The 13,483-nt window shown below is 43.6% G+C and overlaps 2 protein-coding genes across 6 annotated transcripts in view; one reads left to right on the top strand and one right to left on the bottom strand.

Annotated features, from left to right (window-relative positions):
• Nucleotides 1–13,483, bottom strand: part of NF1 (neurofibromin 1) — a 163,583-nt gene that overhangs the window by 129,483 nt on the left and 20,617 nt on the right. For 3 of the 4 annotated variants that reach the window (XM_082201178.1, XM_082201177.1, XM_082201176.1), the window contains exons 7-13: nucleotides 12,794–12,869; nucleotides 11,365–11,522; nucleotides 10,088–10,261; nucleotides 8,795–8,917; nucleotides 7,800–7,874; nucleotides 6,136–6,267; nucleotides 157–291 (exon numbers count right to left, since the gene is read on the bottom strand). In XM_082201178.1, coding sequence (XP_082057304.1) covers nucleotides 157–291; nucleotides 6,136–6,267; nucleotides 7,800–7,874; nucleotides 8,795–8,917; nucleotides 10,088–10,261; nucleotides 11,365–11,522; nucleotides 12,794–12,869 — 873 coding nt within the window. Of the gene's footprint in view, nucleotides 1–156; nucleotides 292–3,821; nucleotides 3,882–6,135; nucleotides 6,268–7,799; nucleotides 7,875–8,794; nucleotides 8,918–10,087; nucleotides 10,262–11,364; nucleotides 11,523–12,793; nucleotides 12,870–13,483 lie in introns of those variants that run through there. The other variant, XM_082201179.1, reaches the window with a different exon arrangement.
• The window catches only part of EVI2A (ecotropic viral integration site 2A), a 243,873-nt gene that overhangs the window by 79,752 nt on the left and 150,638 nt on the right, over nucleotides 1–13,483 (top strand). The window lies entirely within an intron of this gene.

Raw genomic sequence — 13,483 nt, forward strand, 5'->3', positions numbered from 1 at the left:
CTGCTATCAATACTAAACTTTCCTATGGAAGTTTAATACAGGGAAATTGTTGGAAAGTCAATGTCTTGTTTTTTGGTTCAAAGACTGTAAAAGAAACCCCGAGAGTTGGTATTTCATTTCATTTCATTTTGTTTTTAAAAAAGAAGTTTTACTTACACAGAGCAAAAGTTTAGGATCAGCATGGATCAGCTTTACCATAGATAACAACAAGACCTTGTAACTTCTGGTTTCAACATCTGTAGGCTTTTCTTTAAACTTAAGGCTCGTCATTTTCTCTTTAAATGTAAGACTCTAAGGGTGGGGAAAAAACATGATATGACTGTCAACAAAGCACTGATTACTCCAAATATGTAACTCACCACTCTTTTAAAAAGTAATACTTATACAATTAATGTCATAGTAACGGAAAGCATTTAAATATGAGTAGAATAGCCAGGTTTTATCATTCAACCTCTTCTTGTTAGCTGAGCTGACATTTCCATGGAACCGTCAAAAAGATCCCAATATTTATTTCCTGAGCACTTTTAGCCAATGCTGAATCTATCACTGTGATGACCCAGGAAAGAAGAGCCCAGGAGGGACAAGCTCACTGAAAACATAAATTCAGTCTGCAGTATAAATTTTTAAAAAAGCAAACTGAGTGTTGGAATCATTAGGAACAAGACTGAAAACAGAACTGGCCGCCTATTTTGTAGTTGCACTTGAAATACTGGGCAGAATTCTAGTTGCTCCATCTTAAGCAGAATGTTGCAGAACTGGAAGTAGTTGGAAGAACAAGAGACATTTGTGCTCCATTATGATAAACTCTGCGGGGAAAGGTCGAAGGTCCGTCTAGTCCAGTGTGCTGTATTTCGCAAGAAGAGCACGACATTGAGAAGCCCACAAGCAAGTCATGAAGGCAACAGTCCTCCCCTGCTGTTGTGTGGAGCTGGAGTCCGGTGCAGGCCAGCAATAAATTAAAATGCTATGTCAGTGAATTAACGCTTTATTGAAAGCAACCAAAACAGTGCCGGCCTATCAGAATCGATTTATTACAGCCACAGACCAGAGACATGGACGTATACAGGAATAGAGAACATGTAAATAAAAATAGGTTAAAATTAAACTCAGTGCAGGCTTAGTGATCCCAGCAACTCTTCCCAGTAGCTCTTGCTCCAAGGAGGCAGATGTGAGGACTGAAGGTCCCTGCCTTCCCACAGCCGCCTAAGTACCCTCCTCTCCGGGATTTTCCCCAAGCAGTTGTAGACTGAGCCTGCTCTTTTTCCTTTCTCTGCATATTCTAGGAGATCAGGCAGAAGGGGAGCTGGTTGCAGCAGGAGGGGGAGACTCCCTGGAATCTTCAGCAGCCTGTCTGATCAACCAACCTTCTCTCCAGCCTCCGCTTCTGCCCCTGAACTGGGACTCTTTTCTGTCCCAGCCACATCCTGCCTACTAAACCCTGTTGCCCCTTCAGCTGCCAACATCCGCTCTGCCCAGTCTGCTCCCTCTTCTCTCTCTGAACACTGATCGGCATCCCACCACCAATCCCTTGGCTCTGACGCTTCTTCCCCTGGGGTGCACCTTGGGGGTTCCCTGGCTGCTGTCTCCCGCCATTCCTCTGCATCCAGCCAGTCCATGACATGTTGCTCTTAAGAAACTGGCCTTTAGTGGCTAACTGCCCCTGAACATGGAGCTTCCATGTAAGCAACATGGTTAGAAGATGTTTGTAGACCTATCACACTATGAAGAATCAAAATTGAACTACGGTCCAGGGACGAGGTGGTTAAGGCTACAAGTCGGGGTGGCCTTATTTCAAACTAGTAAATAATGAACTGGCAAAGCAGATGAATGCTGCTCATGTACACAGAGGAGCAATTGCTTTCCCCATTGAACATGCAACTCCCAGTCTCAGTTTACCCCAATTCAAGATAATGACAAATCAGCAAATGAAGCCCTGCTCAGCAGCTTCACACTGAAACTTTTCCCATCTTGCGTGGGTGACTTTTGTATTTGCTGTTGAATGTCCAAAATATGGCAAATAGGAGCATGGAATCAAGGAGAAACTGCTCTCCCCATCTTACATGTTCCAAAAAAACAGATCCTGGTTTGGCAGGCTCTTAAAAACCATGATTTGCTGAAGGCTGCCAGTTCAGATGCCATACCAAACCACAGTTTGGCAATACATCCCAACCATCTCAACACTGATTCCCTCCCTGCCACATATTTAAAAAACAGAAAATAAAACTTGAAGAACTAAATGTAGAAAAACACCACTGCCCATTTAAAATTGTGACTGATCTCTCTTTTAAAAAGTAAGCGAGTAAATAAATCTATGAATGTTTTTGCTAACCAAACAAACATATGGGCTGCTTCAATCCAAATCTGGCCATTTTTTAAAGTATTTCCCTTGGTTGTCTGCAATTGACCAAAAGCTATGGAACTCAGGGCTGCATGTAAGCTAGACAATCACCAGGAAAAGCAGAACATAAAATATTAAATCAGTGGTCACTCTAAGAATCCAAGTTTACTTAGGATTAAAGCTTCTAGGCCTCAAGCAAGCAGGGTATTATGAACCAGAGGAGGTTTCCAAGAGGGCCTTCAAGTGGCAAGGTTCTTTCTCTTTACAAACTCCCCTCCAATCCATGACCACATCAACCCTTGCCATACGATTAGAAATTCTTGGCAGTCCTGAACCTTAGGAGCAGAAATGCACAAATACAAGCACAGGTATTCTCATTCCTAGCAGAGAATGATACTGATAACTAAGCAGGCACAGTCCTAACCCAATCTGCACACAACAATGTATGCTTATTAACGGTGATAAAATACAAAATATGTTTTCATGTTAATGAATTGTTTTCTATTTCTACACACACAAGACACCCAACAGCAGGACCAAACTCATATGCATTAACATACTAAAAACAAATTATCTAAATGAAGGTGGGAGGTGGAAAGAGAGAATGAGTTGATCATTCTTTGAGGGTAAATCCTCTAAACCATCTCAGTGAAACTGCAAACTTTTTAAAAATAATAATGGATTTAGTTACTCAGAAATAAAAAAGTTTATGAATTTGTTCTCAAATCTAGTATTTGATAGCTGATGTTACAACTGCACACTATTTTCACAAAGAAATCTAATGAGAGTACAGATTTAATAGTGCTTCCCTCTGAACAAGAAAAGGAAGTGCATCCGGTTCCACTTTCAGAAGCCAATTCCCTACTCACATCTTAACGGCAGTCAAGGCATTGACTGCTGACTTCAGCATTTATCTTAACCATGGTCAGGACTACCCAGGATTTGAAACCGACATTAAACTGCATGCTGAAACCCTAGTTTGTCACAAACAAGGTGAAGGTCGGTGCTGATGTATCCTCTAAACATGGTTGAAGCAGGGAAAGAGGAATTTCCTCCTGAAAGAGGGAGAATATACAGCCCTATGGTTGGCTCCCAATCTCCTAACCATGGTTATACTTACACCAGCCCCAGGAAAAATCTTTGCTGTTAGCTCATTTGTCAAAGAACAAAAAAAAAGAAAAAAGAAAAAAGAACTAGCAGTTTATACTGAAGGAGGGCATCACTTCATGTTTAAGAAAACAAGTTGTGATAAATTAAGGGATGCGAGGGCAGGGGAATAATGGAGAGAATAAAACCGCTCATGTCACCTGGTCTGTGAAATGGGTTTTAATTGTTTCATTACAGTCAACAGGTGAAAGCATGCTACATAATCAATCACTGAAATGAAGTGACATGACTGTAGTGGTAACTATACACAGAAAAGTCACGGGGGGAAATAAGGGAAGGCTTTTCTGTGGTAGTTAACAATGGGTCATATACTTACAGCAACAGAAGCCCACTGCAATGCATAGCAGTGACTGGTTGGCATCTGATCATGTGAGCGACAGCAGCCAATATGAACAGAAAATAAGAAGCAGAAGACAAAGTGCCGCCAATCAGTGTCAGAGCTGCAATGCACAACTGTTCGTTCTTTTCCTCCCCATATATGAACATATAGATTCTTAAATTTCCAAAGAAATCAGTCTTATTCTTTCCTCTATCAGGGCCATGGCTGAGTCGTGAGGAACAGTTTCAGCTGCAAAGTGGGTGTGTTTGTATGGGTATGCCTTTGCATCTGACAACACAGCTTGACAGCTCAAGGGCCCTTTAACTCAGCTTGGGACATCACATTCCCTTACCTGAACCAAACTCTCAAGACTGCTGTGAGAATGTGTGTGTGTGTGTGTGTAGCTATATCTATGTATAACAACACCTGGTTTTAATACATTTTTTTAAAAAGTGTGGGGAGCAAATTAAGAAGCAATGATGCAATGTGAAGCTACCAAGTAGCAACAGAGATGCAGAATTCATTGAAATAAAGAGGGCCAAGGCAGCCCTAATCGTCTGAATGTAATTCTACATAATCCCCCTACGGCAAGCCGTCTGGGGCCACCAGATGCTGCAGCTCTCTAGAAGAAAGAGTGAACTTTGGGAGAGGAGACTATGGAGAGCCATATGCAAGAGCGGAATGGGTTTCTTTGATCAACAGCAGAGAAGATAACAGAACACTATTTGGGGAAGGGCTGTAGCTCAAGGACTGCTTTGCATGCAGAAAGTCCCAGAGGCAATCCCTGACATCTTCAGATAAGGCTGGAAAAGACCCCTGCCTGAAATCAATGACAGCTGCTGCCTGTCAGCGTTGACAATACTGGTCTAGGATGGACCATTGTGTCAGCTTCCTATGAAGTTACTTTTTCTGAGAGACAACTGTTACTATCACAATACAAAGAGATTCAAGAAGCTGCAAGGCATTGGAACCAGCATGAACTACAGAGGCAAATGCCTGCAAAATCTGAGAACCACAAGCCTACACTGTTCGCAGAAAACACTCTGCATATAGTATACATCATTCTTGTTGCCAAAAAAAATCCCACCCCAGCCCAATTCTCCTTCTACACTCCTACATTATCACTGATCTGAACTGCCGACATGCTGTAATATGGAGCAACGAAACAACTGACAGCACAAGAAACTTCCATGAAAAAACATCTCTGTAATTTGCTGACAAAGCTGGAAAAGCAACAGCTTGGCAGTAGAGCGCATGCAAAGCATGCAGAAGGCCCTTGGTTTAATCTGCTAGCATCTCTTGATTAAAAAGAAAGCATGGACAAACCTGTGGCCCTCCAAAGGTTGCTGGACTTCAACTCCCATAATCCCTTGACCATTGGGCCATGCAGGCTGGGGATGATGAGAGCTGGGAGTCCAGCAATGTCTAGATGGTCACAAGTTTCCCAACCCCCAAGTTAAATGACCTAACATAGCAGGTCCCCTGTCTGAGACCTTGGAGAGCAGCTGCCAGTGAGACAACTTCCATCAGCTTCAGCCAGCGACCCAGCTGTGCCCCTATCTCAACAGGAACACCCTAACTATTGTTGTCTATGCTTTAGTAAACCTCTAGGTTAAATTACTGCAACCCGTTACACTTGGCCTGCCTCTGAAGACAGCTGGGAAATTTCAGCCGGTGCAGAATTTGGCAGCCAGGTTGCTCACTGGGGCAAGACAGTTTCAGCATATTACACCCATCCTGGCTTAACTGAGCTGGCTGCCAATTCGTTTCCGGGCCCAATTCAACTTTTTTCATTCAATGGATCACTTCTACGATCGACATTTTTATGTATATTTTACATGTTTCAATGCACTTCATATTCATGTCACTATCTATGTCTGGGTCAGGAGACTCAAAAAAATGGGGGTGGGGTAGGGGAGGCAATGTTGGTGTGGGCAGTACTCCTTTGACCCACCCGTCCCACGTAAATTTCACCCTTCAAATATTTCTGGAATGGCATAGGATCCAAAGCCCAGGCACTCCAGTAGCCAAGTCTACTCGTGTTTGACTTTTCTTTCTATGGTCTTGGAAGTAGAGAGTACCACTAGCCAAACTCTCTTCTTGGTTGACTTGGGACAAATCCAAACCTGGGATTTGCTTGGGACGCTAGAAATATCATTGGGGAAAGAGTTAGAACTTCTGCTTTTAAGGACTGCGACATTTGTACCACCTTCTATGATATAACAGAACATCAAGGAGAAGTAATGAACACACTTCCTTTTTTTAACAACAACAAAATCTAACAACTGAAAAATGAGGAGCGGGGCCTTACCGGTGTCATGCGGATCGGGGTGTGCACGCCAGAACCTTGTAGAGCTTTATGGAGGGTTTCACTAAACATGCTGCGGAGTTCCACTGAATGACAGTATACAGCGTCAATCTTGGGCCACCAGTCAAGTGCAGACTAAGGTAATGCCGGGGGTGGGGAGAGAGAATACCAACAGAGATCAAACACAAAATGAAACCTAGAAAGGATTTCAATGGGGCACACAGGCCCAGCAGCCTGATCCTGTGAATCGCATCCCTAAAGCATCCCTGACTCATGTTCAGCGATCCCTTGAAAGCCTCCAGGGAAGATCCCCATTTTCTTCTTTATGTTACTATTACATTTACATCCCACTTTTTCTCAAGGAAGCTCTACGGGGTGCACACTTTTCTGCCCGTCTCCTTTTTATCCTCACAACCACCCTGTGAGGTAGGTTAGGCTGTGAAGTAATGACTGGCCCACAGTCACCCAGCAGGCTTTCATGGCTGAGCGGAGAGCTGAACCTAAAGCTTTTGTCTGCCTCTCAGAACTCAGAAAAACGGAGGAGTGGGGAGCCAACGGCTGTTAATAACCATGAGCAAAAGTCTCCTGCAGAAGGGCACTTCCAATTTCAGTAGGAAAGAAGCCCTGGTCGGATTGGCAGCTTAAAGAAACACAGCTTTGGTAGCAATTGTCTCCAGTTGTTAAGTTTTTGTTTTCATGCTGTTTCTAGAAGTAGCTAATAGGAATCCTTGCCGCCCTCCTTCCCAGTGGGGATGAATCAGTGGTGCTGAGCAATGCAGCACCCTTCCAGGTGGTAATCCCATATATAACATCTGGAAGACATTCTTGCTGCTGTGGAGGGAGGCCTGGTAAAGGCCAGTGGACACAATGCTAGCCAATTCTCAGCTACGGCTAAGGGACTGGGAACAAACAGCAGGAATTGCATGCAGCCTTCTCTAAGCCCTTCCCTCTCGGGCGAATTCTCCCCAAATCGCTTGACCGTCGTTTTGCCACTGCTTCTGCATGGATGTTAAAGATGGCTAATGAAAACCAGGAAGACTTCTTTGAAGGAGGATTTGAAACTCTAATTCTGAAGCTAGCTTGAAATGTCAGGCCCTCACCTGGCTTGCCTTCATGTAGACATAAATGTGAAATCAAGATAAAGAACATTGGAGGTGTCTGCACATCTGAAGGAAGGAAGCATGCAATTTCAGGGCCAAATCCTAACTTTCCCATCCATGCTAAGTGTCTACTATTTATTTATATTATTACTTTTCTATCCCACCTTCCCTCCAAGGAACTCGCAGTGGAAGACACGATTCGCTCACTTCCCATTTTATCCTCATAACAACCCTGTGAGGCAGGCTAGCGAAGGGACAGTGGCTTTCCCAAGTTATTATATACAGTTTACAATTTTCAATGATACTACTTATCATGTACATTTGGCATCTACAGTTGCTGATGGAATGCCAACGTATCAATAGATGGGCATTAGAAATGGGATTCTGATGTCTAGAAAGCCTCTGCTGGTTTGGGGGATACGCCACCCTTGAAATGCAATTGCCCACGCGACTTCAAGAGGTAAGCTCTCCACCTTCCCCCAGTCCCATTCTCCTTCTCCACTTCTAATCAAATCATTATCATTTCTGAACAAATTACCAAGTCTTTTTGATAACTCAATAACTTACATTTGTGATTATACGGTGGAGTGAATTTACCAGCACATAATGAAATGTTGATGGGGAATTCTGTGCCAGGCAAGTCTAGAAAAGGGAAAGGGAAACATTTATAAGGTTTCCTTCTGCAACAAACCCGGAAGTCAAAGGGTTACAAAACTCTGCAGCACAAGCGCCATCGAAATGAGCAGAACTTGTTAAAGGACACTTTTCTGCAGGAATGAAGTGAACACCTTTCCCCGTGCAACCTATTTATTTAGTTAAAAGAAAAATTAAACTACTTAAGATTTTTAAAAAATCTAAGTCATGTGAAAACAAAATGTATAACTGAAACAAAAACCCAACCTAAATCCAACAAAACAATATAAAAACCCATGAAAATGTATGGAAACAAATAGAAACAGAAATATGGAGGATTCAAACATGTAAAGCGGGGTCAAACCTTACAGGCTAGGAAAAATCTGAACAAAAAGATATATCTTCACAGAACGCCTGAAGCAACTGGTGGTGGCTGCTTTGTATATAGCAGAGGGAATGGCATTCCACAGTAGAGGAACAACAGCAGAAAATGCCGGCTTTGGGGTCACCACCCAATGATAGATACTCTGAAAGGCATGGGACTACTAGTAGAGTCTCCCCAGATGTTCTAAGTGATCTTATAGGTCTATAAGGAGGCAGGCAGCCTTTCAGGTAGCCTGGTCTCACAGTGGTCCCATGTTGTTGGCTTTTCAAGGGAGGGGTTCTTGGTGGACTGGGTCCAAAGAAAATAAAAGATTACTAGGGCTTCTTCAGTCAATTCAAAACTTGAAAGTCACTAAAGAGCAGCAGGAAAGCTAGCTACCTAAAAATAGATTTCTAGAAAACACTCAAACTGTAATTGCTGAGAAACAGAATTCTCTATTATTCATGACTCCCCAACCGCTGCTGACCCATCCATCCTTCATATCCAGCGGCTCAAAAATAGCCTCAGGCTAGAGAGCATGTGCCTGCAGAACCACAAGCCTCACCTTGAAGTGCTGGTTATTGTGTGGGTTGATGCGGAAGCAAGACACTAAGCAGTCGATCATGAGGTCTATGTCTGCATTCTGGTTGCCTCTTGAGAACGGCTTGCTAGGATTGAAGAGCAGGTTCTGAAAAACCAACAAACATGTGCCGCAGTTATTTTGGTCGGCACGTGCCGCGGGGCTACTCTTCAGAGAATGAGAAGGGCAAAGTAGCCCATCTTTTCTAAAGGATTAAGCGGCTATTTGAGGAAGTATTTTTGTCCCCCAATAAGAACAGGAACAGCAAGCTTTTGGGAACTAGTGAACCTTTTATTTACGCTAATGAAAAAAGCATGCCTTGCAACGGAGGGAGGCGTACATTGGCCAAGGAAGTCAAGTCAATGGGTCTGCTCTTTGAAGCAGACATCAACTGATGCCACTGAGTGGCTTGAGCCAGAAATAGGGAACTTGTGGCCCTCCAGATGTTGTGGGACTCCAACTGCCATTATCCCAACATCTGGAGGGCCCTGTCATAAGTCTCAGTTGTCACTGTTAAGCAAGCAAGATTCTTAAGGATTTCTATGCAGCTTTCTCCATCTGGTAAAAGACACAGGAGGCCTCCCAGTGTTATTTGGTGGCATTCAACTAGGTTTCACTCAGAAGAGATCCTTTGAAACTATTCTATGTAACTTAGACACGTTCACTAATTTCAATATGTTTATTGTGAGTAAAATTTAGTTGAATACCACCCGTTATCTCCCCTACACCGCCATACACATGGTGTCCAGCGAGAGAGATGTTTATGTAGCTGGAAGAGTTTGGTCAAGCCTGCTCAATGCTAAAGTGAGAGTTTCGGTCTATGGCCAACTCTCAGTCCCCCCCCAACCAACTTTTGATTTTATCAGTAGGGCAGAATTCTTTGCCTAGATATTATTTTACAAAAATCCTGTATATGCACAAAATAGCACACCCTGACCAATCAAACTGTAGCTCAATTCTGTCATCACCTCAAGCAACAGTTTGTGCCAACTCTAATTTAGAACCCACACCATGGTTTGAGTTTCTAGGTGTCCAATAAGTAAACTATGGCTCTGCTTCCATTTCTTCCCACAGCTTCAAGCTCACTTCCATTTCCAGGTGCAGCAGCCCCGGGAGGGGAAAGTTTCTGTTAAATAGGAGTTGTGAATTCAGACCTCACACAAAGCCATGGCAAAGCTTCTCTTAACCACTCTTTGCAACGATGAGCCATGAAAGTTTCACTTAACAGTTCAAAATCCTAAGCTGAAATACACACACAGCACTACAAAATCTTTTTACCTTCAGATCTACCACCATGGATTGAACTAGAAGGAAAATGACAGAGTTGTCTTCCCAGCTGATATAGGTCGATGCTTTGCACAACTTAACGCAAGCAATGGCAGCACTTTCTGTCAACTGTCTGCTTCCACTGTGGCCTGAAAGTGCCTTCCTGAGGTTGTCCAAAAATAGCTTCTGTAGGATTCAAAACACAAAATCGGTCAGAAGGAGAAAAGAACTTATAACTCCATCCTGAGATACCAAGGCTCAAATTCCAGATCAGACACTGATCTGCCTTGAGAACCGTACTGCAAGAGTCAGTTCCTGCTTCTCTGTCTGGCTTCCTTCCACCTGGCCTCAGAGACCAGGGCCTTGGCTGACTCCTTCCTGCAAAGGCTGCTCCTGCTGCGGAAGGCACCTAGAACACTTTTCCTATGCTGGTTGCTAATGTGGATTTGCATATTACATTGTGAAATGATTGTTGCTTCTGTTGCACTTGCATGTTGATTTGCTTGTAGGTTTTGTCAGCCACTTCGGGTATTATGTAGGAAAGCAGCATATAAATGAATATGATGAGAACCAGCATTAGCTTTTGTGTAGTCTGTGCTTTATCATATTAAGACCATAACCAACGCCTAGAACCATCTTTATATTATTATGCCACAGTACTAGAAGGAATAATCCTTAACAAAAAAAATTTAAGCACACACAAAACTGACGCCACTGTCTACAACCTAGTTCTCACCAAGACAGTCAATCTGTGTCCGGACTTTACCCACTTCAGAAGGCTGAGAGGGCAGAATGCCCCTTCATGGATAATGTTCTCTGCACACAGAAAACTAGAATGTCAGAGCAAAGGTTTCTAGCCTAGCATTCTCTCCCATGTGCTACTTTGCTACGCGCTAGGAAATTTTCTTCTTTCGGGGAGCACTCCTTCCATTAGGAAAAGACAGCAGTCCCAACAAAGATTTTAAAGCATCTCATTAGATTTTAAAAACCGTGACTCAACTGGGGTCTCTCAGACACCAGTACTAGATCAGCAAAGTGGGATATTTTTCCTAGTTGCAGGAAAATTTAAAAAGGGAGAATAATGAAGCAAAAGGCTTTTAAGTATTCAAGCTCTTAGATTCAAGGAAGAATCATATGCAAATTCTTTGCATGTAATGAGAGAGAAAGAGAAGTTCCAGTCCAGCCTCTTAATCAACATGCTTGCTTATTTATTTGTTTTTAAATCATCTATATGCATATATGAAAGCCGGACTGGCACCAGCCAGAGATGGTATTGCAGCTCCCTTTACCTTGTTTATTTTGTTCTCCTCCACCCCATCCTTGTTAATGTTTTGGATGATTTCTGGACACAGGACGAGGAGGATTATTTGCAAGGGCCAAACAGCCGCCTTGCGTTTTGTGCTTTCGGCAAATCCATCCACCAAATCAAACAGCTTCTCTGCACAATCTGTGAAGGAGGGAGGAGGAGACAACACATGCAGTTACTTCCGGGTAGGGTGAGGTGCAAAAGCTGAAATACCTCCCATGTTTACCACAGGAATGGTATTTCATAGCACTGCGATAACACTGCTGTTGAAAGGGAAAACACCCCAAGTTGGAGGCAGTATGCTTCTCAATACCAGTACAGTGGTACCTCGGGTTAAGTACTTAATTCGTTCCGGAGGTCCGTTCTTAACCTGAAACTGTTCTTAACTGAAGCACCACTTTAGCTAATGGGGCCTCCTACTGCTGAAGTGCCACCGGAGCACAATTTCTGTTCTCATCCTGAAGCAAAGTTCTTAACCTGAATCACTATTTTTGGGTTAGCAGAGTCTGTAACCTGAAGCGTATGTAACCCGAGGTACCACTGTACAGTGGTACCTCGGGTTACAGACACTTCGGGTTACAGACTCCGCTAACCCGGAAGCAGTACCTCGGATTAAAAACTTTACCTCAGGATGAGAACAGAAATTGTGCTCTGGCGGCGTGGCAACAGCAGGAGGCCCCATTAGCTAAAGTGGTACCTCAGGTTAAGAACGGTTTCAGGTTAAGAACAGTCCTCCGGACGAATTAAGTTCTTAACCTGAGGTACCACTGCAGCTGGGAAATGCAAGTGGGGAGAGGGTTGTGGCGCACAGGTCCTGCTTGAAAGGTTTCCCACAGGCACCTGGCCACTGTGAGAAGAGGATGCCTGTCTAGATAGGCCATTTGCCTGACCCAGGAGGCTCTTCTTATGTGCTTATTCATTGTCAAATGTAGGATTTCATTTCAGCAATGTTTTTAATACAGAAACGAGCATCTGACCATGTTCTATCACGGGCAGGCTAGATATTTAACCAAACACATGGTACAACTCTCCTTGGACATTTCAAGCTTCAGATCACAAAAGCACACTTGAATGCTCTCCTCATAAGGAACTCCCCGAATATCAAGCTACATATCAAGAATTCCTATTCCCTTTCATATATTAGCTTTCTGCATATACAGACATTTTCTGCTACAGGAAGAACCCTAGGACCCAATGGGATTTTGCAGGGAATAAGTCGACCACTGAAGTTTGCCAGCAATATAGACCTGCCCTCAATCTGCTGGAGTGGAAAAAGGAGGAGTGCAACTTCTCCTCCGTACTGAAGTGGGTGACCTCTGAAATCAGGCAACAGTTGAGGCAAATAGTGGTTAACTGGAGAGACCCCACACCAGTTTATAAGGTATACAATCCAACTTCTGTTGATGCCTTACCCGCCAGATCTGTCTGCGGTGTCTGGTACAGCTTAGTAAACTCGTCCGGATAGTTTTCCACCCAGTTCCAAAATGCCTGTGGAATATAAAAGCACAGTTAGTTCAGGGAATTTATTTTGTTCAGGAGCAATGGTGACGAGCGATACAGTCGTCACCTTTCCAGTTTCATCTGGCAAAGCTCTCAGAGCCACTTCACTCGCTACAAACCACATGGTCTTGTGTGGCCCTACCTGGAGATGCTGGGGAGTGTTCCTGTATGCAAAGCAGATGCTCTGAAACTGAGCTGCGGACAAAATTCGTGGGGAATATGCCTATCAATGCCTACTAGCCACAATGGCTGTATGCTAACTCCAAGATAAGAGACTCTATGCTTCTGAATACCAGTTGCTTAGGGAATAATACCAGGAGAAGACTATTATGTCCATGCCCTCCTTCTGGGCTTCCCCGAAGAGGTATTTGGATGGCTATCGCTGACAAAGAGGAAAACAGACTAGGAGAGTCCTTAGGGTGATCCAGCTGCGGGGATGCTCTTCTGAGAAACAAAAAGCGAAGGTTTTTCGATAGTTTTGCATGGCCTGATTTTGGCTCTCTCCTTCCAGCAGAAAGAGTACTGGGTATGCACTCCAGTACCACAAAAACCCACAACAACCTATGAGCAGACACCTACACTCTTGCCGCTTCTGAAGACTT

This window comes from Podarcis vaucheri (genome assembly GCF_965113315.1).
Source record: "Podarcis vaucheri genome assembly, chromosome: 15".
NCBI lineage: Eukaryota > Metazoa > Chordata > Lepidosauria > Squamata > Lacertidae > Podarcis > Podarcis vaucheri.